This window comes from Xiphias gladius, chromosome 10, assembly GCF_016859285.1.
Source record: "Xiphias gladius isolate SHS-SW01 ecotype Sanya breed wild chromosome 10, ASM1685928v1, whole genome shotgun sequence".
Taxonomy (NCBI): Eukaryota; Metazoa; Chordata; class Actinopteri; order Istiophoriformes; family Xiphiidae; genus Xiphias; species Xiphias gladius.
The window spans coordinates 22,613,677-22,641,282 of NC_053409.1; the positions used below are offsets into that span (position 1 = coordinate 22,613,677).

The window sequence follows — 27,606 nt, forward strand, 5'->3', positions numbered from 1 at the left end:
CATTTCCCTCGCCTCTTCCAGCTGTTTCATAACTGAGGTAAAGGAGCCACCGCTGTAAACTGGCCCCCCTTTGCGTTACACGTCCTGCACGCGTTTTCTCTCTCTTAACGCTGTTACCCTTTGCACACACACACAAACACACACGTAGTAGTAATGGTAGTAGTGTGCGTGTGCGTGCGTGCGTGTGTGTGTGTGTGTGTGTGTGTGAGAGCACGTTGCAGGGCAAGTGAGAAAGTCAAGTCACAAAAGAAAGCATTGAGACAGTGAGCGCACGCGGTCGGTCACCTCCATTTCCCCCTCCCCATGGGCTCCGCAGTCTGATCTTTGGACCTGATCGGCCTCATATAGTCCCGGTAGATCGCCCGGAGCACCTCGAGAGGGACTACTGCTCCCGAAAATAAGTTTGCAGGGGAGGGGGATGGGGGGGGGGTTCTGCACAGCTTCACAGAGAAGACCCGATTTCCGCTCCGATCTCTGCTGCCATGGATCCGATTCCGGACTCGCGAGCGAACTCCGCACAAATCATGACTTTTCTGTGATCCGCTTCCAGAGGAGCAGAAGTCGCGGATTTGTTGACTGGAGGAAAAGGAACGAGAGGGAAGAAAAAGAACTAACACTTAAAAGTAGAGATGTTTAACTCCAGATGCTTGATTGCGTGCGTCGTGGCTTTTGTCACAACATCCCGGAGTATGGAGGCGAGTGACCGGGATGGAGAGGGATTCCTGGAGAACATTTTACACTACTATGGTGAAAATAAATCCATTTCCGCGGAGAATCTGGAGGATTTACTGCTGCTGATCTCAAGCAGAAGGTCTGAGTCGGTACCTGGGGAAAGCCCGCTGGCAAACCAAGAGGTGAGCGCGCAAACCCTTCACCTGTGTGACGATTTTTTTTTACCACATAAACTTATTAATGATAATTAACAGAGATTGAATGGACTCATAATTGATTTCTTATAGTGTGTAGCATGTTGTCATACCCAGTTTCTGAGGCTTGTTTAAGAAAAGTTTCAGCTATGTCGTCTTCTTCTCCTATTACTTAAACTATTAAATAGTTTAATATAACCCCCCCCCCCCCTTTTTTTGGGGACATTGTATAGTACTAAATGCTTGAAACATTTATAGTATTATATGTGACTGACCTGTTAGATGATTCTTGAGCAAATACATGGTCATTAATGAACATTTTATATCACTTTCCCATTTTTCTTTAGTTTTCAAAGCTTTTAGATGTAATTCATGCATATCAGGATTCAGTAATACACAGAAAACGTTGAATAGCATTTCTCTCTTGAATTAAGCTGTGAAATAGCATTAAACTAACAAGTGCATACCTGAGTATAATTGCTTTTTTAAAAATCTTTTCTCTACTCTTTTCTACCTCATTCTACGATTAGGGCAGCATTCATAATAAAATGTCAATAATGGATCTGGTTTTATCCCTGCCAACAATAATAACAGAACTTTATTTAGATGGCCCGTGTCATACAAAAAGATGCAGTAAGATTCACAAAAGGTGAAAAATACTTATAAAAGAGGACAAATGTAAGAAACAGGAACATTGAAAACACAGCAGAAAGAGTTTTAGAGTCAACAGAGAGACAAAAAGATGTCCAATAATGTCTTTCTGCCCCTCAGTGCCCCTCAGCAGAGCAGATCTTGTCCCACTTTGGGTTCAGTAATGTCAGTCAGCTGACTGTGGGACATCTGGGGAGGATCTGTCCCGCTGTGTTGACCCAGGTGCTGCTGCCCTCCTGCCCCTACACCGCCACCAAAAGTCTGCTGCCTGTTGACACCACTGGTGAGTTGCTTCATCACGGCTGCCTCACACATCCCGGTTTATTTGTCACGACCCCCGCAACTCAAATAATTCACTGTCCGTGGGGGTTTCGATTCCTTCAGTTAGGTCTGGCAGTGCTTTTACCGACAGTGACACAAATGCTAGAGATTTCTGGACAGTCCCGTGGATGGAGGACGCTTCTCAAAGTCAGTGTGCACCCTAAAAAAAAAAACCAAGAGGATGCTGGGCATTCTGGACACTGGCTGGCTGAAGTTGCATTTCATTCAACTGTAAAGTCTGAATGAAATGCAACTCTCTGTCTCTGTCTCTTATCTCCCCCGTCCCCTTTCATCATGTCTGCTCCAACAGAAACCCCCTAACAAACAATAGAAAACACCACGAATACCTACTCTACTCTTTCTCTCAAGGCTCTTCTCCTTTTTTTTTTATCAATATAGGAAATGAATAGAAAAAAAACAACTTAATTATCCTAAATTATCCTAAATCGATATTACATTTTATTCACGATAAAAAAAAGAGTTAATAAATGAAATCAATAAATCATCCAAATTTCACTAGAGGTTTGAAAAAGTAGGGGGAAGACATGTTTTATCTTAGTTTATTTATGCTGACACAGTCCCTGCTTTTTCCCCAACTTGGTATCTTCCATATCCTGAGTATCGTCATTGATAAACTCCTCAAGTCAAATACAGAAAATTAGGATCCGTAAAAAAAGATGGACGATTGAAAACTTAAGCTGATTAGTCACAGGAAGTGTATTGAGTGTTGACACATTCGTCCTGTTCGGAGACACACGGACAACAGAGGTTGAAAGCACATGATGATAAAACACAGCACAAAGACAACAGGACCTCACTGTGAGCTCAGCCTCTGCTCTCCGACCCCGTCCAAGTTGGTTGAGTTTAAATCAATATAATGGATATTTTGGCTCCTACTATACCAGTGGATTTTTTTTTTTTTTTACAATGTCTTAGTTATTCTTGATCTGCTTTCTTTCAGATTCATAACCTTCATGAAGGGAGGATTTATTGCAGGACTGTTGTATTAGACTGCATTAGTTTTAGCCATGTGTACCTAATAAATTGGCAAGTGAGTGTAGTCTTTTCACTTTTTTCCTATGCTAAGCGATCAAATGCCCTTCAGTACATAAAACAGTGAGTGGATACCTCCCTGCTCACACGGCGGCGACATCATAAAGCGACTCATCTGTTGATGATTTTCTCATTCAGTCGTTTCGTCTGCGAAGTGTCAGAAAACAATGAAAAATATTTATAATTTCACCAGAGCGTCATGAGGTGACGACTTAAAATGTCTCGTTCTGTCTGACCAACAGTCCAAAACCCCAAGATTTTCAGTTCACTGTCATGAATGACAAAGAGGAGCACTAAATCCTCTCTTTTGAGAGGCTGGAAATAACAAATGTTTGGGATTTTGGTTAATAAGTGACTAAAACGATTATTCAATCATCAGAATAGTAGTCAGTTAATTTTCTGTCAGTGGACTAATCGATCAACCGCACTTCAGACTACTCTACTGCTGGTTCAACTCTCGTTTACGTTCAGTTCAGTGCAAAACTAGGCCCGTAGAAACAGTGTTTATCAGGTCGGTCAACGCCTAATTGAGTCAAAAACTCAGTCACCTTCCCGTGGCGGAGCCAAAACGCTCCACACTGTCCTGGATTGACTCACAGGGCCACCGCCCCCTCAGACTCACCATCAAACACTCCTCCTCAGTGCTGTTGACACAGTTACAGCCAACTGTGCCTGTTGTTCGTGATGCATGCTGTTTCCTCCACTGGCCCCTGTGAACAGAATTTCCCCTCTGCAAATAAATAGTGTCGTGTCTTTTGCTGAGTTACTCGTCTCCTTGGTCACCCTGTCGTTTATAAATGTCGAAGAATATCAGGGTGTTTCGAGTTGTGCGACGAATCGGGCAACAAAAATGTCTGCTTTTGAAAAACCCGACTCTGCTCAGATGATGGCAAGAAACGACAAAGCCCATGCCTTGTGCTAGTGTCATGTGGCTGTAGATCAATTTAGTGAGACTGTATTTCAAGAAGGTACAGTTGTTCCCAAAATTTTTTAGTTTCTGCCACACAGGAGAAGTAAGCCAGCTGGAGGCTAATTCAACAATCCCTTTTAGTGTTTATTAGCCACCAGCAACACACGCTTGGTCACATGCTAGTGCTAGCTTTTAGCCGCCATAGGGAAGATAAATTATGCACAGGAGGGGCTGATTTCACGACAGCATTGTGTTTGAGTTATATTTACATATTTATTCATAAGACTGCTGCACACTGACTGCAAAAAACCTATCCATCGTGCCTCGGAGCCATGTCTTCGGCCATTATCTAACAGGTTGTCCAGTACATGTGCAAACACAGTCTTCTGCATACAGCCACAGCTGTCTGAGAGCTGGATTGGGGGGAGTTTCTCGCCCCCGAGTTTTGCCTCTCAGGCTGCGGTTACTTTTAGCCTGTGCAGCCGTGTCCCCGGCTCGTCTTCTGTCAGATCCACGGTTGGGTTCACGTTCTGCTAATCTTGGCAAAGGAGGTGGGATTTTTAATGTTACCTAAGAGGAAGCCCTGCCTCTGAGACTCAGCTCAGGGCAAAAAGAAGGCCATCTTAGATATGGCCACCAGTGGACGTCCTGCATGACCTTAAAATCCACCGCAGTGATTCAGCATACACTCAAATAATGGAAGCTTCTGTACTTGTTGTTTTAAACACGTTCCTTAAAAAAAAAAAATCCTCTGGTGCACTGAAAGCGATTTGTTTTACAGTTTTACACCAGTTTGTGTGTAATAAATAGAGGAAGAATTAGTAGTAGGAAGAGCAGTGATAGCACCTATGGCTAAACGGAAAAAAGAAAAGCCCGTCAAACAAACAGAAACCTAAATCACATCCACAGAAAATCCGAAGAAAAACTGACGTCACTTCCCAAAAAAGGGTTTCTGCCATTTTTGGGGTCGCGCAGAAAAGCCTTAACAATGATATCTAAGCACCAAAGATGTCACCAATATCAGAAAAACAAGAAACTCTAGGGTTACGATGTTGACTAATGATAAAGGAATAATAGCTGTTTATCCTTTCTTGTCCTGACAGTGTGGGGTTACGGGTTCCTGGCCGTCACTGTGATCAACCTCGCGTCTCTGCTCGGTCTCCTGCTGATACCCTTCACCAAAAAACCGTATTTCCCCAAAGTGCTGACCTACTTCATTGGCCTGGCCATCGGGACGCTCTTCTCCAATGCTGTACTCCAGCTCATACCAGAGGTGTGTAAGACATGGAGGCTAGGTTAGGTGGCAGTGAGGTCGTCGGGGTCAAGAAATTCACATAGAATGTTTCGAAGATGAATTGGTGCGTGATAAAGGACTTCAGCACAAAATCAAACGAAAAAGAAGCCTGGTCACTAACATCTGTCAATCCACAGGCCCTGGGTTTTGATCCCAAAGCGGACAACTATTTGGCGAATGCAGTTGGAATATTCGGCGGGTTTTACCTCCTGTTCTTTGTGGAGAAGATTCTGAAAATAGCTCTGCGGATGGAGCACGATGTAAGTTAACACACCAGTGAGTTTATCGTACGCACGTTTCTTTTATTACAGAGTGATATAATAAATTGTATCTCAATTGTATATCTGCCAGTGAGTATCCCTGATTTATTGGCTAATTTGGCTTCTAATTGCTGACTACCACGAGGCGCTTACAGTAAATGGGAGTCGTGTACATTATGTATTTCTATAATGATCTTTTTACACCTGGGTCAAAGTCGCTAGTGTCCGGTACTCTGACCTTCGGTGATGTATGTGATTTGCATAGAATGCTTATATTGTTAACTTTAAACTAAAATAAAGGTAATAAAATCCGTCAACAGCGTAGGAAACAGAATTTTAACGCCAGAAAAACATTTTGATACGACGCTTAAGAGTCAAAACGGTAGAACAACACATTTTGGAAAATACACTTATTTGCTTTCTTGTAAAGATTTGTGTGAGAATATTACATCCACTTTCATGTCTGTGTGACATATATGAAGCTAACACAAAATCAGCTTTGAATAACCCCTCGTAAAACTGCAACTTGCCATTTTTATACTTTGGGTTTTTAATGGATTTAACAAACTAAATGTGACATGATCATCTGTGAGCTTTAGAGGTGCTTGTGGTCCGATTCTGCGACATTGGGGCAGAGCCAGCCTTGGAAAGAAAGCAAAATAAGGGTACTTCCCAAAATGTTGAACAATTTCTTAAGAGGAAAAAAAATCTGCCATTCAGTCGGTCAGTCCACGTCACTCATGACTTAAATATTTCAACAACTATTAGATGGATTGCCATGAAATTGTGTACGCTCATGGTCCCTAGAGATCGAATTTGTGTGAAATGTCTCGACAACGATCAGATGAATTGCCATGAAGTTCGGTTGAGACATTCGTGCTCCCCCTCAGGATGAATTGTCCTGACGTTGGCAATCTTTAACTTTTCTATACAGCACCATCACCAGGTCACAATTTCAATATGTCCAGTACTTATGATCAAATCCCTGCAAATGACAAGCATTTTTGTTCATTTGACTTACTCAGTCTTTCAACTCCTCAAAACTAAATAGCTTTCTTTTTTTCTTCTGTACACGAGCCGTCTCCATTCTTGTGGAGTTATGGGTTATTAAGTCCCTGCGATGGAAATGGGGCTTGTGTTTTCTCATCTGATGCCCAGCTCTGTCTTCTCCTTAGCATGACAACAGCCACCTCACTCCTGCAGAGCCGCCTCCGGAAAACTCCCTTCACAACGGAGACATAATGGAGAAAAGGGACTCGGTCATTTTGACCAGCATCAGCACCATCGCCGCAGACAAGAGCAGCCCCAACCCGGAACTTCCACACACGAACATGACACCTTCTCAGGTACCAGCCACACTCCTGTCATCTCTAACGCTATTATCTACAATGGAAGCTGAATAGAAAGACGCATGTTGGGAAATGGTACTTCAGTCTCTTGGGCCTGATCAATTTGGTCTGCAGAGGTCATATTAACCCACGTAGATATGCAACCTTGACCTCAGTAATCTTTTATCTACTGAGTAGTTCAGTCTTGAGATAAGCTTGTAAAAAAAAAAAAAAACAGTGAGTCTTCACTGAAATCTTATCTGAAGAAACTGTGTGCTCGTTAGAGATCTGGCGTTCACCACGGCCCTCTTTCACAAACACACCTGAAAGGAAAGCATCGTTGACTAAGACTGGATGAGCGTAATTCAAACTCTTTATCAGTCACTGGGGTGTGAGTTGATGTGTGTCACATGCACAAAGTGTAATTGTCTAAATGCGGGCAGTAAATCAAAAATATTTCCATTGAGTAATTCGTTGGGCTGTTATCAATCCCACGGGGTGATTTAGAGCCGCTGTTAATGTTTAACGGTCGAATCTCTTGTGTAATATGGAGGAATCTGCCTCTTCGAAGCGATCAAAATACCAAACAAACAGACATGCCGGCACACAGAGGGAACAAGTAGTGAAACCAGGCCTCAGTTCCTTCTTCTCCTGGTAAAAGCTGGAATTGTCTGAGTTGAGCACAAGGGCTCTTTGTTTGGCTGCGGCTAATAGAAGAGGCGTTTTGTCACCGCAGAGTATCTTTGACCAAATCGCAAAAGGCTCTTTTTATGCCCACCTGCTCTCCGGTTTCCCATTAACAACACTTGGGCCTTTATATTTGTAATCGAAGAGTTCTGTTGCAAAAGCCGCGCATCCATTTAGGGAAAACATTTCCTGTAGTCGATTAATCAGTATCTTTTACATTTGTTGGACCCAAGATGGACAAGATTTGTTGAATAAAGCTTTCAGTCAGTGAGATTTCCCCACAGTCCTTATTTTTAGCCACGCTAGTGACATGGCTCTTTGGATGGCAATGAATGTCTGTCGCATGGTCGGCCGGTTTCGTGCAGGCCTACACTGTCTTCAGGAGATGAATCCCTCCACACTTTGGCGATCCCCTGACTTAACCATGGCACTGCCATGAGTTTATGTGCGAAATGTCTCAACAGCTATGGGATGGATTGCCACTAAATCTAGCATAGACGTCCACATCCCCCACAGGGTGAATGGTAATAACTTTTCAATTTGTCCAGTACAAAAAGTAAGGACATTCTCATCAGCCTCAGTATAGTGAGACTGATAAAATCTGCAACGCCAACCTCGGTTTGAAATCATTTTGAAACGGTGTCACCATTACATGGTTTCTCCGCCAGAGACCACTGACAGGTTCATTCTTCAGCTGTAAGATGGTCCACTACGTAAGTGCCTCAGTCACAACTTTTAAAAAAAACCAAAACATAAATCTGTGGGATTTATGTGAAGATTGTTGTCGCTATCCAAAACAGCCTCAAAAATCCAGTATTAGTCAGGCTATCAGCCTCAGCCTTTACCTCTTGTTTACTAATTATTAGCAAAAATGTTAGTACGTGGACATGCTAAATTGAGATGGTGACATTACACCTGCTAATCACCAGCTGATGTTAGCATTTAGCTCTAAAGCGCTGCTGTGCCCAAATACAGCCTCTCAGAGCTGCTAGCATGGCTGCAGATCCTCTGTCTTGTGGTGCAAGTTTAAAAATACCCTTGCCACTGCAGTTAAAATTAAACATGTGGGGTATTTCAGCAGTGACATCCAATCTTAATTTAAAACCTAAACATCTGTTGCTCTCTAGTTTGTAATATTTATGAGGAAATTCCTTAACAAAGTATTGATCAGACGCCACAAGCAAAAGGTTCAACTTTGTCCTTATTTTTCTGGATGATTTGAACTTTGGTTTTTAAACATACAGATATCATTGTGTGTTATCTTCGTGGCTCACTAAATCCACATATGCCCTTCCCTGCATTTGACTCTTCTTCATTAAATTCAAACACTAGCAGTAGCCATGTGCCTATAACCTGTCTCGTCGCTCCGCAGGAACCTGGTGTGACATGCCACTGGCTGCGCGGGCAAAGCATGACCAGCATCAAGACGGTGGCGTGGATGATAACTCTGAGCGACGCGCTGCACAACTTCATCGATGGTCTGGCTATCGGGGCTTCGTTCACCGTGTCGATAATGACGGGGTTCAGTACGTCTACTGCAATTGTATGTGAGGAGTTTCCCCATGAGCTGGGTGAGTGACAAGCAATGTAAAACCATCCACCATGTAGCCTCCCCAACCCCTGCTGAGTCATTACAAACTCACGCTGGGCAGTCAAACATTGCGCAAACCCACAGGACTTTACTTTAAATTCTTGTGGACATCCCAAAGTTACGAAAGATACCAGTTATGCCAGGTTGAAGGTTTTGTGGGAATGTGTATAAAATGACACCGGACATTTAGGATATTTTCGTTTGACGGGATGGTGCGGCGGTAAAAACATGGTGTCTTGGGTTTTTAACCTTTGGACTAAATGTTTTTACAAAGTGTAAACATCACATCGCTTCAGTGAAGAGCTGGAGCAAGTTGATACAGAATATGTATGTATCTCTGATACTGTGGGACAGGGTGGGATCAACTCACACTGAAAGGCCCATTAAGAATCCATGATCTTTATCGGCCTCTACTGACCAGCTGAAAAACCGCACCAAAAAATCTTTTCCAAGACACATGTTGTCTTCTCCTGTGCGTCTTCAGAATGAAAATGCGCGTCTGCCAGTTACTTTAGAGACAAGACAGAGATGTCTAGGAGAGAAGAGGGATATTGTCACACAAAGCATGGAATCAAAACACTGTGAGAGTGAGGGGGGCGTTGTTACGAGCTTCATGAATCTTTCAGCGGGTCATTTTTTTCCCCCCAAAACTGAATAAAGATTTTGAGTGTCTGGGGGAGTAATTCTGTAAAGTCCTGTCAAGCCCTTAATGATTTTTTATTTATTTTTTTTTTACTTTGGGGCAAAAAAGTCTTATCTTTTGCACCTTTAACCTCAACCCTAAAGTTTGAGGAAAAAAAGAAACTACAGTATATTACAGTACTTTTCACTTCCTTTCGACGCTTTCTTTACGGGTATGAGTATCACTGGACGAAGTACGTTTTTGGTAGAAATAACATCAGTATCTTTGTCTCATCAAAATAATTTAAAAACTCTGTTAACCAAACCGTTACATTGCAAACTATTTTACAGAGCAAAATGCATCACGTTCAGACTGCCTGTTTAACTTTCTCTTTATTGTTTCAATGCTGTGCGTTCTCTGCAGGTGACTTTGTGATCCTCCTGAACTCCGGTATGAGCATCCCCCAAGCCATTTTCTTCAACCTGCTGTCAGCGGTTTCATGTTACGTCGGCCTCGTGTTCGGAATCCTGCTCGGGAGCAACTTTGCCCCCAATGCAATCTTTGCCATCGCAGGAGGAATGTTCCTGTATATTTCACTGGCTGACATGGTGAGTTAGATTACATTATCTGAGGACTACTGGGAGAAGGGTCAGCCTTTTTTGTCTGAGAATGTCTGTGTCTGTTTTGCCGTGGAATGATGCTGATACTTTTTTTTTTTTTTAAATAATAACAAGGCCCTGGAGTCCAATGCCAATTGTAAGCATCCAAGTTTCATCAAAATTAGTGCTGTGTAGCGGTTAGTGGCTTTACAGGATAAGGCTGGTGTTGTTCTAGACTTATATCATTGTCAAAAATCCCATGAAAAGACCAAAACCAGCAATGTTTCTACGTACTTTCAAACTTGCCTACGCCCTCTGTGGCGTAAGGCCCAAGCCCATTGGTTTCTGCTGAAGAAAGAAATGCTTAAACAGCAGTATTTTAATATCAGCGTATGAAATGGTGACATTAAAACAATGCGACGGTTTGGAAGGAGCCGCACGAAATTGATGAACCTCACGGTCTGCCTTTCCAGGCCACAGCTTTACCGTTCCGGTGGACTCTCACGGCTCTCATACCGTCGTTTTGGGCCGCAGCATGCAGCTGTTGTCAGTGAAAAAGGAAAACACACCGTGCACTGCCTGCTCAGCAGCAAGCAGCCGACAGGCACATTTAGGGGCCAGCTGGTGGACATAGTAGAGCCAGATATTTCCCTCAGTAGTTGTGGAAAACCAGAGCAGAGCTCAAAAATCCCATTTGTGGGCAGACACTTGTCTCCAGTAGATGTTAATGTTACTCTGTGTCTGCTGGATGTGTAGACAGACAACTTTTTTCCTAACACATTCAACATATCGACGTAATGTTGATAATACACTATGTCAGTGCGGTGTTTACTGCTTGTTGCGCTGCCCTCAAGTTGCCCAAAAAAAAAAAAAAAAAAATCAGTGAATGCTGGTTTCAAATTGATCAAAAATATACAGTACAATTTTATTGTATTAAAAAAAGGCCAAAAATGTTCAGAAATAACTGCACACAGTAGTTTTTAGCAAACATTTCTCAAACGGGAGTAAATTTGAGATGATACGAAGACCCCCTCATTAAAGGTTACATATTTCTGTGAGCTGAGAGCACTTTAAGCAAAGGAGTGATTTCTTTACCTTCAATTGGTCAATTTGGATAATTTTAGATACCTGAAGAAGTAAAACAGTCCAGCATCTTAAAGATAAATATCCTAAAAAATAAACATAATTTTATGGAGGAGAAAAATGCATTTGTTCCTAACTTGTTAATTAATTCACAACCTTAAATTTGGAGTGGAGCTATAGCAGTGTTTGGGTACACAGGGAATTACTGTTAGTAGGACAATTCGACTGCTGGGTCGACATCAGCAGTCAGGCACTGACAGCGTTGACTTGTGGCCTTTTTTCCAGTTTCACTGCACACGAACAACATAAAACTTGTAGCCACACAGACCAACCCATTCACGCTTCCCGTTCGTATACTATTACTTCCCATTATATTGTGCGTCAAAGGATTGTATGAGACAAAATTCTGATTGTCATTCCTCATCACAGTTTCCAGAGATGGAGAGCATAGCCCGGGAAGAGAAGCGAACTTCCGCCAAGATCGTCTTCTTCCTGATCCAGAACGCAGGGCTGCTGACCGGGTTCACCATCATACTACTGATCACCATGTTTGCAGGACAGATCAACCTGGGCTAGAGGAGAGGAAGACACAAACTGGAAATAAAAAATAGTCACAAGCTGCTTTCATTTCTGCTCACAGCTCAGTCGTCTGGGCAGGAAAGTGAATGTAAAGTGAATGTTTTGTACAAACAAAATTAAATGTTTAAAGGAAAAATCACGCTTTTTAAAAAAATCTTTTGACTATCAATTTAGTGGAGCGTTTACTCCATAAAAAGGGGAAATCTTACAATCATTTTATGTATGGAATCTAGACAAATTTGTTTTAAGGAGATAATAAATTATTTTTTCTGTCCTCATATATTTTGAAATATCTTACATTTATTGTACCTCAGTGATGCTGCATTGTAAACTAACATATGCTGTGTTATTGTGACGATTGTCATTATTTGGCTGTTATGGCAGCAGAGTTTGACCTCTACGTTTTGTGACCTCCCGGACCTTCACTGGCTGTTTTTCAAGGTTGCATAGCTGGAGCTTTTCCCCCATTCACTTGAAGGGGAAAGTGGTCTCGGTCTTGTGGAGCCCACTGTATGTTTTAAAGAATTCACCGTGCTGTCTGCCAGATTTTAGACGCTGAAAAATGTTAAGATTTCGATGACACCTGTGGGACTGATGCATCTCATCTTCCGTGCTCCTGTTGATCAAAATATGACTTTCTTTTACAAGTATTATACAAAAAAAAAAACTATCCCAACATACACACATGGAAAAAAACCCCTCAATATAACACACAATATGCCTACCCTGTGAAACCCCCACCCAAGAAGCTACAACAATACCTTCAAAATGTAAAATGATCAACAATAGGAAACACTGCACAATATATATCATATATCAGTCACTCCAATTTTTCATCCCAGTGACCATAGACCATAGACCATTAGTTTTAAATGAATAAAAATGACATCTCTCAACCAACCGCCATGAGGGCTAACAGGCACGTGAATGTAACAACTTCGTAAATATTCATAGACCATGACATGAACTTTGAGGAACTTTTTTTTTTTTAAACTGGTGCTTGCCATGTAGAGGTTTACACTTTTTGAGTTTTGGTAAAAAAAAAAAAAATTTTCCTCATCACTTATTTACAGTACACTGATGGCCTCTGAGTAGCAGTGACTGTATGAGTAATACAATTAACCAACATGGGACATCGTAAGTACCAAAGAGTACAGATAAAAACTTCTCGACAATGAAAATGGACCAATTATAAACAGTATTTTTGCATTGTTCATTCATTTACTTTTAATTTTTATTGTTTCACATTTTCTCTCCTTGTATGCAAATCACTTTCTTTCTTTTTTAAGATTATATTGGAAATAAAGCCACTAAATTTGGGGATTTCTTAACAAAAAAAGCTGGTAAACTACAGAATTTCTTTGAATTTTTATGTAATTTAGTTTTGTTCATTTCACTTTTTTACTGTGTATAGAGGTAAAAACAAACGGTAACAATATGCTGCTTTTATTGCATGCATAATATTGTACGGATATCTCTGTTTTATAATGTGATCAAATCTAAATTGTAAAGATAGGAAAGCAGAAACACATTTCTGCTACACAAGGTTATGTTTATTTAGACTTTCTCTCAGTGTTATGCTTTCTTTTTAAAATTACTGGATCATTTAACTTTTTTGGGACCCTGAAAAATATTCAAAAAGGAAAAAAAAAAATCCAAAGACAGAGGACATTGGTTTGTTTTAAGGGCTCAAAAGCCAAGCCACTTGCTAAATGATTAAATACTGTCTTGTTTCTATATGGTAACAACAAAATAGTTAACTCTCAAATTTGTAGAACATACATGTAATGTAATAAGTGATTTAATGTGTTTGACGAACATTCCCCAAATGTATTTATTTATGTAATATTTGGTTACTTACCTACCTTTAATAAAAAGCAACGTTATGCAGGGAGTTAGTCGGCCAATCAACATTAAATAGGAAGTGGTCTAAGTCGCTTTCAAGTCCCAACATACAGCCCGTAATTTTCTAAATTCTTGGTACATTGTGAGCAACCGAGTGGCAAAAACACCTACCGTATGCCTCCGAATTCTAGCCTTGAGTCAGGTACGTCGAGAATATCTGAGCCACGCTTGGTCAAAGTTTTAACAAACCTGTGTCAAAATAGCAGCAGGAACATGTAAAGAGATCCCCGCGCTGAACTGACTTGGGTTCTCTTCTTTCCCGTTCTGCCGACTTTACCTGAATGCACCATACCCGAGCTTCCTGGGGACGTCGCAGGTCAGTGAAATGAGACGATTTTGAGTTAATCACAACTTGGCCGCGCTCAGCACATTCATACTCCACTTTCAAGGGTCCCCATAAAACAGGTAAGTGGTGTTTATTTAACGTTTTTACTCCTACGGGAATCTCAGAGTGATTGTGGACTCAAATCTGCTGCTTTGTGATGCTAGCACTGATGCTAGCTGCTGCTAGCTAATCAGCGGAATTAAACTCTTGTCCGTTTACTTCCTACAGGCGAAGTTGGTCAAACGGCTCTGAATAGGGATCTCGGTAGGGTTTACTAACGTTGCCTAGTTTACAGTTAAAATCGTAAGAGACCCATGTGACAAGCACTAATCTGGTCGTCAGTTTACGGGGCCATTGTAGTCAGAGGTGAACCTGCTCTATTATCATTTAACCTCAGCCTGCAGCAATGATAATTCATGGTGTTTTTACTGCAGTGGGGGTAAGTGAAAGTCGTTCATTTTAAATTCGACTTTAAAATAAAAGTAAAGAAGTACTATCAGCAAAAGTACTTGAAAATAAAAGCATTCCCTCTGCAGAAACCTGGCCCCTGTAACTGAAATATTACAATAAATGACATTTTTAATACGGATGCATCAATGTGTTGGCAGCATTTTGGTGTTGTAGCTGCTCCAGGTGGAGCTGTGCTATAGTGCCGTTTTGAGCACTCCAAAGATAAATCTGAGGGGTCATGAGATGATTAATGGGAGAGAAAAGAAAAAAAGAAATATCTCTGATACACAAATGTTGATTTTTATTTAAAAATATGCAGTGCCACATACAACATTAAGAGTAAAAGCCCCGAATTCATAAACTAACATACATTATGTAAAAAGAAAAAAGTATTATAGTATCATGTACTATCATAGTACTGTTTGATTATTAACGTCTTACTATGTTAGCAGTATATTAGCTATGTTTTATAGTATACTTACCCCACTTACTAATGGGGACTTTGAACTATAGAATTAACAGCCAGCCAGAGTGATACCGGATTTTTGAGGTTGATACTGATATCAATATTTGAGAGTTAAAAGATCCAATAATGATCAATTGGCGGATATTACAGATGACATAAGCAGACGTTTTTCGATGAGGAACCCTTTAAATTTAAATGGAACACTGCAGCTCTCAGATTAATGGATTAAACGTACACTGTTTTCCTCTGAAATGAAGTGCAGTGAATCTCTACAAAGTTTCACAAACTGGAATATGGAAGTGCAAGTGGTTCTCAGCTGTACTTCAGTACAGCATTTAGTACTGTATACCTGCAACCTCTGATTCATGCATTACAAGTTACCAGAGTCCAAAGTGATACCATCGGATTTCTTAAGTAGTTGAACTAGCAACCTAAAAAACTAAAAACTAGAGCCTGACCGATATATCGGCCCATATTAGCTCATTTCTGATAAACCGGTATTGGCATATATGTCGCAATTGTTAAATATTTGAGAGAACCTTCTCAAAAACATTTATTTATGTTACGGGTTGTGCAAAGAAAATTAGCATCAGTCAATATGTCCTTATCAGATTATTTTTAAACTCTTAAATATCAAGATTGGCATTGGTCTGTATCAGGCTATACTAAAAACCCAAAGTATTTGAACGATCATAGCTCAAATTGAGAATATGCTCGCAAATGGTTAATTTTTTTACTTAGTACTTCACTACGATGATTAGTTGATTATCTGATGATTATTATTATTATTAACCATCTGCTGTATTTATTGTTGTGTCATACCATTTAAAATGGTCTATCCCTCTTGGGATTAGATGACATACTATAATATGACATATAAATAACAATTTCTGGCATATAAATAACAATTTCTGGCTACTCAGATTCATTCTCAGAAGAACAAAAAAAAAAGCCTTGATACAAAACATTTTTTCTTAATGACCCGGCATTGTCGAAATACTCACCCAGAGCAAAGGTTTCCATGATTTGATATTATCAATGTCTTCCATAAGATCCAACTTGTTTCTCGAGTTACAATACAAAGGACAATACAAAACAAAGTGCATTTCATTTTCTCCTTCATTTAACTCACATAACTGACAAAGCCGATCCTAATCTTCAATACCAACATAACGTCCCATTTCCAAAAGCAATGCTAAGATGCCACAATTAATTTGGACACACGGAGATCTTTTCTTTTTAGGCAGATTCAATTTCACATAATTTTCAGTGATGAACTCAGTTTTGATTAAACCATATCTCTCTTTGAAATGAAGTCTGCTAATCCTCTGCTCCTGTTTTATTGGACAGCAGAGCTGAGCCATGGCCAGTATTCAGATTCGGAAATATCGGGACGACGATGCCGAGACAGTAAAGGAGATCTTCACCCTGGGGATGAGCGAGCACGTGCCTTCATCCTTCATGCATGTTCTAAAACAGCCGCTTACCCAGATGGTGCTCATGTGCATATTCTGCGCTCTCATGACCAGCTCCAAGTCCTTCCTGCTGCCCATCCTGGCCGTCACCCTGTTCCTGGCCGGAACCCGGCAGTTTGTCGTCTACATGTTCAACAAATACATCGACACCACCCTCAGGAAGGACCTCAACAACATCTGTGTGACATACGTGACGCAGAAGGACTCGTGTTTTTGGGTGGCTGAAAGTGATGGTCGGGTGGTCGGCACGGTGGCTTGCCTCCCTGCTGAGAATGCGCCTGGGTGCTTGGAGCTGAAACGCATGTCTGTATGCCGCAGTCACCGTGGGATGGGCATCGCTAAGGCTCTGTGTCGGACAGTGGCTGATTTTACACGTGACAGGGGTTATCCAGCAGTCGTCCTGTACACCTCTGTGGTGCAGACAGATGCTCAGAAGCTGTATGAGACCATGGGCTATGAGAAGATAAGAGAGTTTGTTGCTCCTGAGCTTACTGCCAAACTCCTCAATTTCACTCTGTTTGAGTACAGACTGGATTTACAGAGAGACAACCAAAAGGACTGAAACTGACATAAAGATTCCAGGGCAACTGTACCATCTGTTTATCCGGTTTCTGTGCTTATGTTTTTTCCAGCATGTATTGCACTTACGGCAACCAAACCCTCAGGACAGCACAGTACCCACATGAGAAGCAGTACTCAACACGCTAGCATTACAAGATCAGGTTTGTTTTCTCTTGTTACACACACACACACACACAGAGGAAAGAGCCATCCTTCATTATTGCTTTCTCAGCAAACCATTTTTAGACAGTTGTTTATATGTAACATTAGTTTAAGGAAGTCTGCTTGTCCATGGTCACCCTCTCAAAAGTTTGTATTGATTGAGCTTCTCGAAAGTCCATTGATTATTTCATTTTGTAAAGGATTTAATTCATTTCTACATGATACTTAGAATAAAATCATATATCTGAAGTTGGTCGTATAATTTTTTTAACATTCATTAACTTCCCTGGACTGCCATTAGGGATGCACTGATCCATTTATCAGCTCTGATACTGATCATATTAAAGGGAAACTCCACAGATTTTACACATTGAAGTCTGCGTAAACACAGGTCTTAAAAAAGTACTACTACATATGTTAAAAAAAAAAAAAGTCTTCTGTGTCCTCAGTTGGAGCTGAAGACTACAAGTCTGAAAACTAAAAAAAAAAAAATCTGGGGAAGTGGAGTTGGAAAGAAGTGAGTGTAGCGGACCTCTGTAGCCCGCTCCTCATCTCTGTTTGAGGCTTGCAGCTCGGGGCTACATTAGCCACTACTGGCATAACAAACCCAAATCTCCACCCAAACTGTCTGCAATTGCGTGGCGTTGTGGGTAATGTGGGCACCAGGTTTTGACAAGGAAGGAGACTGTGCAGATTAAAAAAGATATCTCTGGTTCTGCTGCACAGACTTGATACTGACATGACTGATCCACATTAAATACTGTTTTTGTCAATGTCATTTTCATTATTAATCTGCTGATTATTTTCTTGATTAATCGATTAATTACTTTGTCTATAAAATGTCAGACTGACCAAGAATCAGTCCAAAATCCAAAGATATTCAGCTTACAATGATATAAAACAGAGAAAAGCAGCGAGGCCCCACTCCTGGGAGTCTGGAACCTGCAAGTGTTTGGCAATTTTACTTTAAAAAAAATTACTAAAATGATTTTTATGTCATAAAATAGTTACCGATTAATCTTCTGCTGATTAACTTATCGACTTATTGATTAATCGACAAATTGCTGCAGCTTTAGTTGTGAACCTGTGAGCGCTAAGGTGCTTGAGATGATGAACTGTTGGATAAACGGAAACTTGTACGTCTGATTTCATGAATGTAAGTATCCATGTAATGCCAGGATACTTTTTCGTATCAGCCGAAGTCTGCTGCTCCCAGATATGAATTTTTTTCAGAATTCAAACTTGACATACTTTTTAAGTATTGCCCACTGAGACACTTCACGTGCAATAAAACATGCACGTCACCTTTTCACCTTAAAAAGAAAACACCCACATCTTCAGTTCCTTTTTTCCTGCTGCGAGCTGAAACAGACATTTAAGGCTTTGGGTGCAAACCTGAGGTGCTGGTGTGGGGTTTGTTTTGTACACAGGACAGAAATGTATGTGTTCCAGATGGATGCTCAAAAGCTGAGTTTGTCGGGTTGTTTTTTTTTTTTTTCTCAATACAGATCCAGTGAATAAGTATATTTCGTATCAAGTGTGTGATTTAAATCAGGATACAAGGGACATGGAGTGGCAGCTGTCAACTTGAACTCGATTGTGCTCAAGGACCCATTTTTGTGAAAAGGTGAAAAACAGAAAACCCTCAGACTTGAAAAGAAAACATGATAAAAATGCGTAAAAAATTGGTCAGAGCCTACACACAAACTGACAGGAACAAATGTGGACACAATCATCTTGATTATCTCCAATTATCAACAGCTGATCTTGTTTTCTAACGTCTTTTTTTAAAATTTGTTTTACTTTTCCTTCTTTCCCCCCCATTTAAATGTGTCAATGGCGATTTGCCCTGCTACCAGCCTAGATTTTGTTTTCTTACCCCTATTTTTTTCATTTTTTGATGATTTATTTATTTTTACATAACTTAATTTACCTACACTAGTACTCGACTAACTAAAGTTAAACAGGTGCTTCTCCAGGTTAAAGAGAAACGCTACTCAAGAAAAGAATGACATTTTTCCGATCTTCTAATAAAAATATATTGCACAAATCTGAAATAAATAGTCTTCATGTCTTACACGACATTATCTATCTGTATTTAAACCTTGTCAGCTGCCGTCTGCTTACCGGTGAATACATAAATTTACAGCATAATGCACAGTAATGCACTACTCGGATTGCAGTGTTAAAGATTTCACTGGGTTCCTCGGTGGCTGTCTGGCGGGCTGGGTCAGGCAGCAGCTCGGACACCTCCGGGCGGATGTGTCCGGTCAGACCTCCATGGATGGATGTAGCCTGTCAGGGACGAAGCTGAGCGGCTAGCCTGATTTTAGGACGCAAACAGGTAAGATTTAGCTCTCATTTGTCTTCGGAACGACTGGGGATGAAGTTGTAATACATATACACACCCGTCTTGAAATATATATATGTGTGTGTCTTTTTAAAATTAACCCGATAAGAGCTTTAAAAAAAAAAAAAAAAAACTGAGAACCGAGGCTAACGGCTACTGTTGCTAGCAGCTGGTCAGGGAGTGTCCCACTGACAAAACCAAACATCAGCATCAAAACTGATGGTTTTAATACCAGTTACAGCTGTTAAAGAACAATATTTGCATATTAAAGCTACTAATTTTAGAGTAAATCCCGTTACAAATATTTAATGAGCTTTGGTTGGTTGTTAAGAAGCTAGAGTGGATCCGGATATCCAGTCCTAATAGGATGATTAGGCTCTATTCTCGTTTAAATTAATTAATCTCAAATCCAGATTGTTTTTCCTAATTTCTCATCCAATTTGCTTAATTTGTCGAGGGAAATGTCATGTCAGGCTGCAGCCACACCCATGCTGTGATTTATTATGATTCCCACCAGATATAACATGCAAAACATGATTTAAAAAAAAAAAAAGATATAGATATAGATATATAGCTACGTTGCTATTTGTGTTAATTAAATCACTGAAATAACATTTTTCTGGTCAGTGAGGCAGAGAGATGTGTTTGGAGCAGTGGTCCCTGGGCTTTAAACACACTAGATGGCACCAAATTACAGATTTAACAATGCTATTACAAATTTATAGCCATAGACATTTTAAATTTACTCTAAAGCATGTTTCATCTGAATTTTCGTGCTAATGCTAATTTGATGCACATTAGAATGAAGTACTGGAATGAACAGACTCTGGCCCTGTTTTCTATGGCTGACCTATTTTTCCCCGTATGCATGGCATAGTGATGAGACAAGGCCTGAATATCATTAGTATGCATGCAGTGGAAAGGAAGCCCAGCATATACTTAGGTAATGTTTATCCACTATTGTAAGTAGGGCTGCAATTTAAGTAACAACTATATCTGTTAATCCTCTGATTTTTCAAATAGTCAATCGTTCCATTAAAGAAAAAATATTTTTCAAATATAGTAAAAATGCCCGTCACAATTTCCTACAGCCCCACGTGATTTCTAGAAATAGTTTTTTTTTTTTTTTTTGGTCCTACCTGCTGTTCTAAACCTAAAGATATTTACTGTCATTTAGAGAAATATTAAACAAAGAAAATCAGCAAATTGTCAACTTTGAGACACTGGAACCATTAAATATTCAGTGACTGAGAGACTTGTTGATTGTCAGAATGATTGCTGATTAATGTTCTGTCAAGTGATTGATTAATCCTATAAAATATATTTCAGCATTCAGTATAAATCATATATACATCTTACCATTGTATATCAGATTATTGAATGCTACACAGATATGGTAATGTAGGGAAAAAATACAAATACACTATATTCTGTACTTTCGACAATAAAATAAATTAATTATAATAAATGGTTTGTGTTCACAGAATAGTGATATATTTGTATCTGGCAAAACTGGACCACTGTATTAGAATCCTGGGGCTAACACAACATGTACAGTATATATTAAAGTTGCATTATTTGTAAATGTTTTAGATAATCACTTCTGGGGTTTTAAGATTGATTACATGAACTTTGGTGACTCTGGCATGTGAATTACTGAAGTAACCTCTTAATAAATGAAACTAGTGCTGAAACCATTAATCAGTAAATCAACAACTGGAAAACAGTTGTTTCCAATTTTATTAATCAATAGTTGAAAGCATTTATCAGATTAAAACACAAATAATTGCTCTGTTACCACCTAACACTAATGAACACTGAATAATTTTGTTTTCTGGCTGTGAGTTAGATTAAGTAACCAATTTAAAGATATCACTTTAAAATCTCACATTGACTGTTTGTCATTATTTCTAATACAAAATGAACAAAAGTACTAATCGTTGACCTAATTATTTGAAAAAAAAAAAAATCAGATGAAAGTGATCATTTGGTAATAAAATGAATTGTTATTTACAGGCACTTTATTTGTGACGTAGCTAGGAATTCTTTACCTTGATGACATAATGATAATAGCTTGATGACTCCTGACATGACAGTTTGCATTCTAGCCCTTCATTCAGCCATCTATGTAAGCTCAGTATCTTTCACACATCCCAGAGGTCCTTCATATTTCTCCTCTGTAGTCTTAATTTCTGTCATATTTCTGGACATAGTCATGGTCATCTTTACCTCGTTTAGTGACATCGACTTGTTCCTCCCGGACCGGCAGACTGACTGAGGTGCAGTGTGGTCGTAATGTTCCTCCCTGAAAAATCCCCGAATGTCACCCCTGTTCCTGCAACCTTCACTGATCTGAACAGGCTGGCTGCAGCAGCAGACGGCGTTTGGCTGAGCTGGCGACGCCTCTTTCTCTGCCATTGTCCTCATTCTCTGTGAGGAGGCAGTTCTTCTGATTTTGGCTCTCTGCTAGTTGTCTCTCTATTATTTCCTCTGTGAGAGATAAGGGCTCCCCCTCTTCACTTCCACCCACAAATCCCCAACACCCCCTCTTTTGGTTCTGCCTTCATAATTTGCATAAAAGGCTGCAAAGAGACTGCAGAGGTTTATTTTGTCTCCGTAAACATCCCCAGCTGTGTATAACTCTCTCACGTATGAAATCTTGGGCTATATTTTGTATATTTAAGTCATTTTATAGAATTTATATGCAATTTTAAGAGTTTTTTTTCTTTGCTGTGAAGCCACAAACTCCAATTAGTATATCCTTACTGTATGTGTAGAATAACACTGAGCCTACAGACAGTACATTTTGTTGGGCTGGTCCAAGTTTGGTTGCTGAAGCTTTATGGGTGACACATTGTTCAGTAGGGAAATATCTCCCCCTTTCTGAAATCTGGTTTTCTTTTGTTCTTCTGCTGAAATGCATACTCTTCCAACATCTCTCATCAGCCTCTAAGCTGAAAGCTTTTACACAGAAACCCTGCAGCCTTTGCTTCCACTGCAAAAAGATGACAACACAGAAATAGAGAGGACTGAGAGTTAAAAAGCTCCAGCCATGCAGTTAGCTGATAAAAGAGAGTTAATCCTCGCTCTGTGATGGGCCACAGCATCTGGCTGGGCTCTAATGCAATCTGCTGGCTTTTGCTTACAGTGTGCTGCATTACAGAGCATCACCTGGGCCTTTTGTGTTCAACCACAATGAAAAAGCATCAGACTGAGTTGGACTGATTTACCTCCCTCTGGTTGAAAAATGCTAACCAGCTGTGTGGTTTTATTTTTTTTTTTTTTGCATTTTTAACTTCTAAGCTAGAGATAGTTTTTTTCTCCCAGAGCTCACACTTTTAGCAAAGGAAAGAAATTGAATGACTTTCTGAAGAAATTTGACACTAAGTTGACAAAGACTGCAGTGCAGGTTGAGCAGAGATCTACATCTGGGCTCTCTTACAATATCTCATTGCTTTAATAATGGCCTTAAAGGAGTTGTTTTTGTTGACTGATCAAGATTAACTGTAGTGACTGTTATAGGATTTTGTACTTTAATGATTTATCTTATCAGGACTTCAGTGCTCTTTGTTCAGCCACAGAACAGTCTTGAAGAAATACAAAACAACAAGAAAACCTCTGCATCATGCCAAAGTAGGAGAACATGCGTGAGAATAACGACTGTCAAGTTTATTTTGAGATGCTTTTGAGAGGTGTGTTTGCAGGCTTTAGGACCCAGCACCTCTGTCTGGGCCTAAACAACCCTCCCTCCTGCAGAAGCCAGGGCAGACACTAGCGCAGGGCAGTGCTGCCACTCAGCTGATGCACTCGCAGCAGACCGAGCCTGGCTGTTTTTTTTTTTTTTTTTTTTGCCTTCTTTGCTCTCCTGATTTCCTCTGGTCCATTCATCAGTGGGGTTTATCGCACTGTCCGCCCCCAAGAAACTTCCTGACAGAGCCAAAAGCTCCCACCAGCTTTCCCCTGGGCGCAGCAGAGAGGAGGAACGGAGAGTTTTTAGAGCGCTTAGGCAGTTCTGCGAGGATCAGGAGAGGGATGGTGTGATTCTCTAAAGAGAAAAAGAGAGAGGAAGAGGGAGACGCTCCGGCAGCATCACCGAACCCCCTCCGCTCCTCTCCTCGACCCCCTCTGTCTGGCTCTCCCCAATAACACGCTCCTTCAGTCAAGACAGGCGGTTTGGGAGGGGGCTCGGCGACCAGGAAACATGTCACAGACTAGGAGGAACACATACACCCGGGTGAGTGTGTACAAGGTGTTTATACATCCCAGTTAGGTGAATGAATGGGCCAGATTGTGGTGGTTAAGTTAGTCCTGATTGGTGCGCCATTGTTTCTGTTACGTCTGTTCAATTTGTTTCACTCTGTCATATCCTCCCTGTCGATTTCTACTTTGAATGGAAGGGTTTCTAATCCATTTCAGAGCTGCATTCCTCTGTCTGAATTGTCGCCTCTTTGTTCGTCTCAGATGCCCCTCCGGGTTCAGTGATGCTGCTGTGATGTTGGGGTTCAGACCTCTGTGATGACTCGACTCTGTGGCCCTGTAAACTAGGAGATGATACATGACAGGCGGGTGATGGGTTCATAATGCTTTTTGTTATCAGCAGACACTGGACGCACAATCCATGAGCCACAGAAGACTTCCTGTTTGTTATTCATATCTGAGTCAGGCAGCTTCCCTGTCATTGGGAGGAATGACATCAGTGCTCGCTCTTAGATTTTAGCTACAAAGCATATATTTTCAGCTTCTCTTTTCTTTCCTTGAGATCACAGAAAATCCCTTACTTATCAAAATAGACCTTAGATTGTATTTTGTGTGATTTAGCCCGAGTAACATGTTGACAGTCTGATAAAACCATGTGCAGGACTGCATTTCAGTCGCTTACTTTTTTGAGAAGACAAAGCCAGACCATCATCAGGCCGCCAAGTTTCATCAGCGCCTTCATCAGAGCATCATGAGCGTTACAGTGCAGTAAATGATGCTGTAACGCTGCTTTCCTTTTTTTTCTTCTTTTTTTTTTACATCTTATTTTAGTGTTATAGTCAGTGTGAGCTTGCGTGTGTTGCGAGAGTAGAGTGGCACTAAATAATTCAGCACGCCCCCTTCGGGTCGTCTCTGCTTCCAGCACATGGCGAACAGTTTGGAGCAATGACTGCACATCACTGAATGCTTCATTACAGACTGTTAGCTCGAGCAAGGTAACCCATTCAGAACGCTTTGGTCTTAATTATTTTGTGATGTGTAGAAGGCAAGAAGCATAAATTGATTTGATTTGATTGCAGATTGTTGACAGGTGCATTTGACCCATGTAGTCTCCCTGAAACACTGTAAACCAAGGAACCCTGCTTTTGTTATGAATCTGAAGTGATTTAATGCCTTTACACAGATGTTAAAGCTTGAGTAAAAGACTTGATTGTGATATAAAAAAACAACAACTCTTGAGCGAGAGAAAAAGACTCACGGATACAGCATTTGCTGCACATAACCAATTAAATGTCTCTTTTCATGTTGGTTACGAATAATAAGCTTGGTTAAGTAGACTTTAAGTAATCATGGGAATTCGGGTTTTACGTAACCGCCGCTACACAGCTGAATATCTTAACACTGATGTCAATCATCTGCGAATGTTTAATACTGTCTGGTTTTATATGTAAGCACTAAGACAGGGGAGATGAATGGCTGTTATTATATTTTATTAGAAAAAGAAACTGATATCTTAGTTTTAACTTATGAGTGAGCAAAGAAACAATTACTTTCCCTTGATACTAAACTAAGAATAGAAATAAGTTTTAATGTTTTCACCTAGTAAACACCTTCCTACATTTTGGCTGAGGATGTTTTTTTCTTTATGTACAGCCTTTGTTTTTACCAGTAAGGACATTGTTCAGTGGCTGTAGTTTAGAAAGGTAAATTGTTCAAAATGCCCGTTAAGAACTGACACCATCTTTGAGCTTATGTTTAAATATTTTCCAGAAACCATGGTTTTATAATCATTAAAATTCTTTAAGTGATTGTACAGGGGCCTTAACGACATGAGGGAGAGCAACGAAACAAAACACTCTTTATATGATCACATTCCAAAGTATGCTTTGCTTAGATTTAATGCCCTTATCGTGGGCTGTATGGACGGTTGATTGTTAAAGGCCTGTAGGCACGCTGTTTAACCAGATATTACATTTTGATCCCCCCCCCCCCAGACGGCCATGATTCTCCCATGATACACATAGTATCCTCTATCTATCTATATCCCACCTCCATGAATGCCAAGGAGGACAAGGATACAATCCGTCACCGGCTTCCCCCAGAGTGTGAGGGATGTACTGCTGCCAAGGGTTGAGTGTTTTTACGCCTGGCGAAGATGAAGTATCATTGTTTGTCGACGTTTGGTGGGATTTAATTTTGATCACATGGTCATTGCAGACGGCAAAATTTTATTCTAGCATATTGAAGATATATTGGTATTTATATTTTGTATATGTTGGCCAAATAGCAACAAGAAATTGCAGCAGAGAAATGTAAAACATATGATTTAGGCTGTTTAGAAGCTGTGTCAGCATAACACGGATTGTCCCCCAGAGAGCGAAGACAAGTTTATTTTTTCAACTGTAAAATGCTCACAGTTGTTTAAGAAGCAAATGTAAGGGCTCCTTATCAAAAGTGTTTGAATACTGGCTAACATGTTGTTATCAGGTTTTTAAAACTCTCATCCAAAGCTTCAACAATTAATCGATTAATTGATTAGTTGTTAGACGTAAAATTAATTGGCAGCTATTTTGATAATCGAATCACAGTTTTAGTCATGTTTAAAGTAAACATTCCTAACATTCATTGGTTAAGCTTCTCAAATGTAATATTTTGGTGCTTTTCTTTGTTATATCTGATTATAAACTGAATATATGTGTCAATATTGGTATCAGTCTCAAAAATCAAGAGGTTTAGTAATGGAGATTTGTTTAGTGTATCTTGAGGCATAAAATTGATTGGATCATACAACAGAACTGTCTAACGTGAACACAGAAACATGCTGGTGTGTGTTTTGGTTCACATTTCTGTTGAAGTGTCTGTGTTGTTTCACCTTTTATGTTAAACAGCAGCACATAGCCAGTGTATGTTTACAGTGAGCTCAAGGTGAGGCTCAGAGCATGTTCTCTCAGAGTAATAATATCTGCTCCTCTTTGTGTTGTTCTGCTGAGTCACCACCAGTTCTAGGACATCACACTGTAAACTGGGTTACGCAGGATTATTTGATCACAAAATATTGCAGCATGAGTGAATTTACTCCTGTTGACTCATTTTCACCGCATAATTTGTTCTCCACACATGAGAATTAAGTTCTAGTCTCAGGCGATCGCTGCCATGGAATTATCACAAAATTTGGCTCCTCGGCCACAAATCAGTAGTGCTGTTTTACGCATACATTGACATTTAGAGCGTGCAGAATAAGGACAGGGCCTTGCTTTTACTTTTTGTCTGGTCCTGCACAGCTCAGTGGCTCTGAATGACACTAAACCTACTTTTTGTCCTATCTTTTCCCGCAGCCTCGGGGCCCCGTGTACTGACATTGTCCTATTAAAGAACCTTTTATTGCAAATGTCTGCTGAACACCTACAGTTTGTTATGCTATATACTGTATTCATATTCTGTACTGTACTGTGATTAAAATAAACCTGTAGCGTGAAAGCTTTTGCTTTTGCTCGAGGGTTAATATCCTTATTTCTCACTGTAAAGCTGTGATGATAATATAAAGGTTACTAAGACCTCTTTAACCTTTGCATGTCTTGGGCAAAACAAACCCTTTAATTAGGTGCTAAAGGTATAAACACCATATATGGGGTGTGATTATACCTAAGCAATCAGTACAGAGTCTTTAGGCCTTTTTACCTTTTACTGTGTACTTGCTGTGGTAGGATGCTCCTCTTGTTGTTCTTGTTTTAATCTTAATCACTATCAAACAATCTCTGGAGGCCATATTTAATCCACCCACTAATTCTTTTCAGGGTCATGGTGGCCTTCTACGGACCATACTAGTACTTCACAACATTTAGATTTTGGTGCACTAAAGCATGCTTCAGAG

At 40.2% G+C, this 27,606-nt stretch overlaps 3 protein-coding genes across 7 annotated transcripts in view; all 3 read left to right on the forward strand.

Moving 5' to 3' along the window:
• Window positions 1–259: 259 nt before the first annotated feature.
• On the forward strand, window positions 260–13,654 carry slc39a8 (solute carrier family 39 member 8). Its single transcript, XM_040138216.1, has 8 exons — window positions 260–854; window positions 1,638–1,800; window positions 4,905–5,074; window positions 5,233–5,355; window positions 6,531–6,701; window positions 8,743–8,941; window positions 10,007–10,191; window positions 11,695–13,654. Exons 1-8 carry the CDS (start codon window positions 630–632, stop codon window positions 11,839–11,841), a joined length of 1,383 nt encoding a protein of 460 aa, XP_039994150.1. The 5' UTR covers window positions 260–629; the 3' UTR covers window positions 11,842–13,654.
• Window positions 13,655–14,006: 352 nt separating this feature from the next.
• Window positions 14,007–17,437, forward strand: LOC120795010 (probable N-acetyltransferase CML1). Of its 2 annotated transcripts, none has more exons than XM_040136447.1 (2): window positions 14,007–14,154; window positions 16,341–17,437. In XM_040136447.1, exon 2 carries the CDS (start codon window positions 16,353–16,355, stop codon window positions 17,025–17,027), a length of 675 nt encoding a protein of 224 aa, XP_039992381.1. In that variant the 5' UTR covers window positions 14,007–14,154; window positions 16,341–16,352; the 3' UTR covers window positions 17,028–17,437. The 2 variants fall into 2 exon arrangements, with proteins under 2 accessions (XP_039992381.1, XP_039992380.1); XM_040136446.1 differs by having other exon boundaries at window positions 16,344–17,437.
• Window positions 17,438–18,762: 1,325 nt separating this feature from the next.
• Window positions 18,763–27,606, forward strand: part of dctn1b (dynactin 1b) — a 49,440-nt gene continuing 40,596 nt past the window's right edge. For all 4 annotated transcript variants that reach the window (XM_040138048.1, XM_040138050.1, XM_040138049.1 and 1 more), the window contains exon 1: window positions 18,763–19,532. The gene's annotated coding sequence lies outside the window, so the exon portion shown is untranslated. The remainder of the gene's footprint in view (window positions 19,533–27,606) is intronic.

Bases quoted from the DNA above. Each gene is read 5' to 3' on its own strand.
- LOC120795010 (XM_040136447.1), top strand. From the start codon at position 16,353: ATGGCCAGTATTCAGATTCGGAAATATCGGGACGACGATGCCGAGACA.
- slc39a8 (XM_040138216.1), top strand. From the start codon at position 630: ATGTTTAACTCCAGATGCTTGATTGCGTGCGTCGTGGCTTTTGTCACA. The intron at 5,356-6,530 runs GTAAGTTAACAC...TCTTCTCCTTAG, and splicing joins CTCTGCGGATGGAGCACGAT to CATGACAACAGCCACCTCAC. The intron at 6,702-8,742 runs GTACCAGCCACA...GTCGCTCCGCAG, and splicing joins CGAACATGACACCTTCTCAG to GAACCTGGTGTGACATGCCA.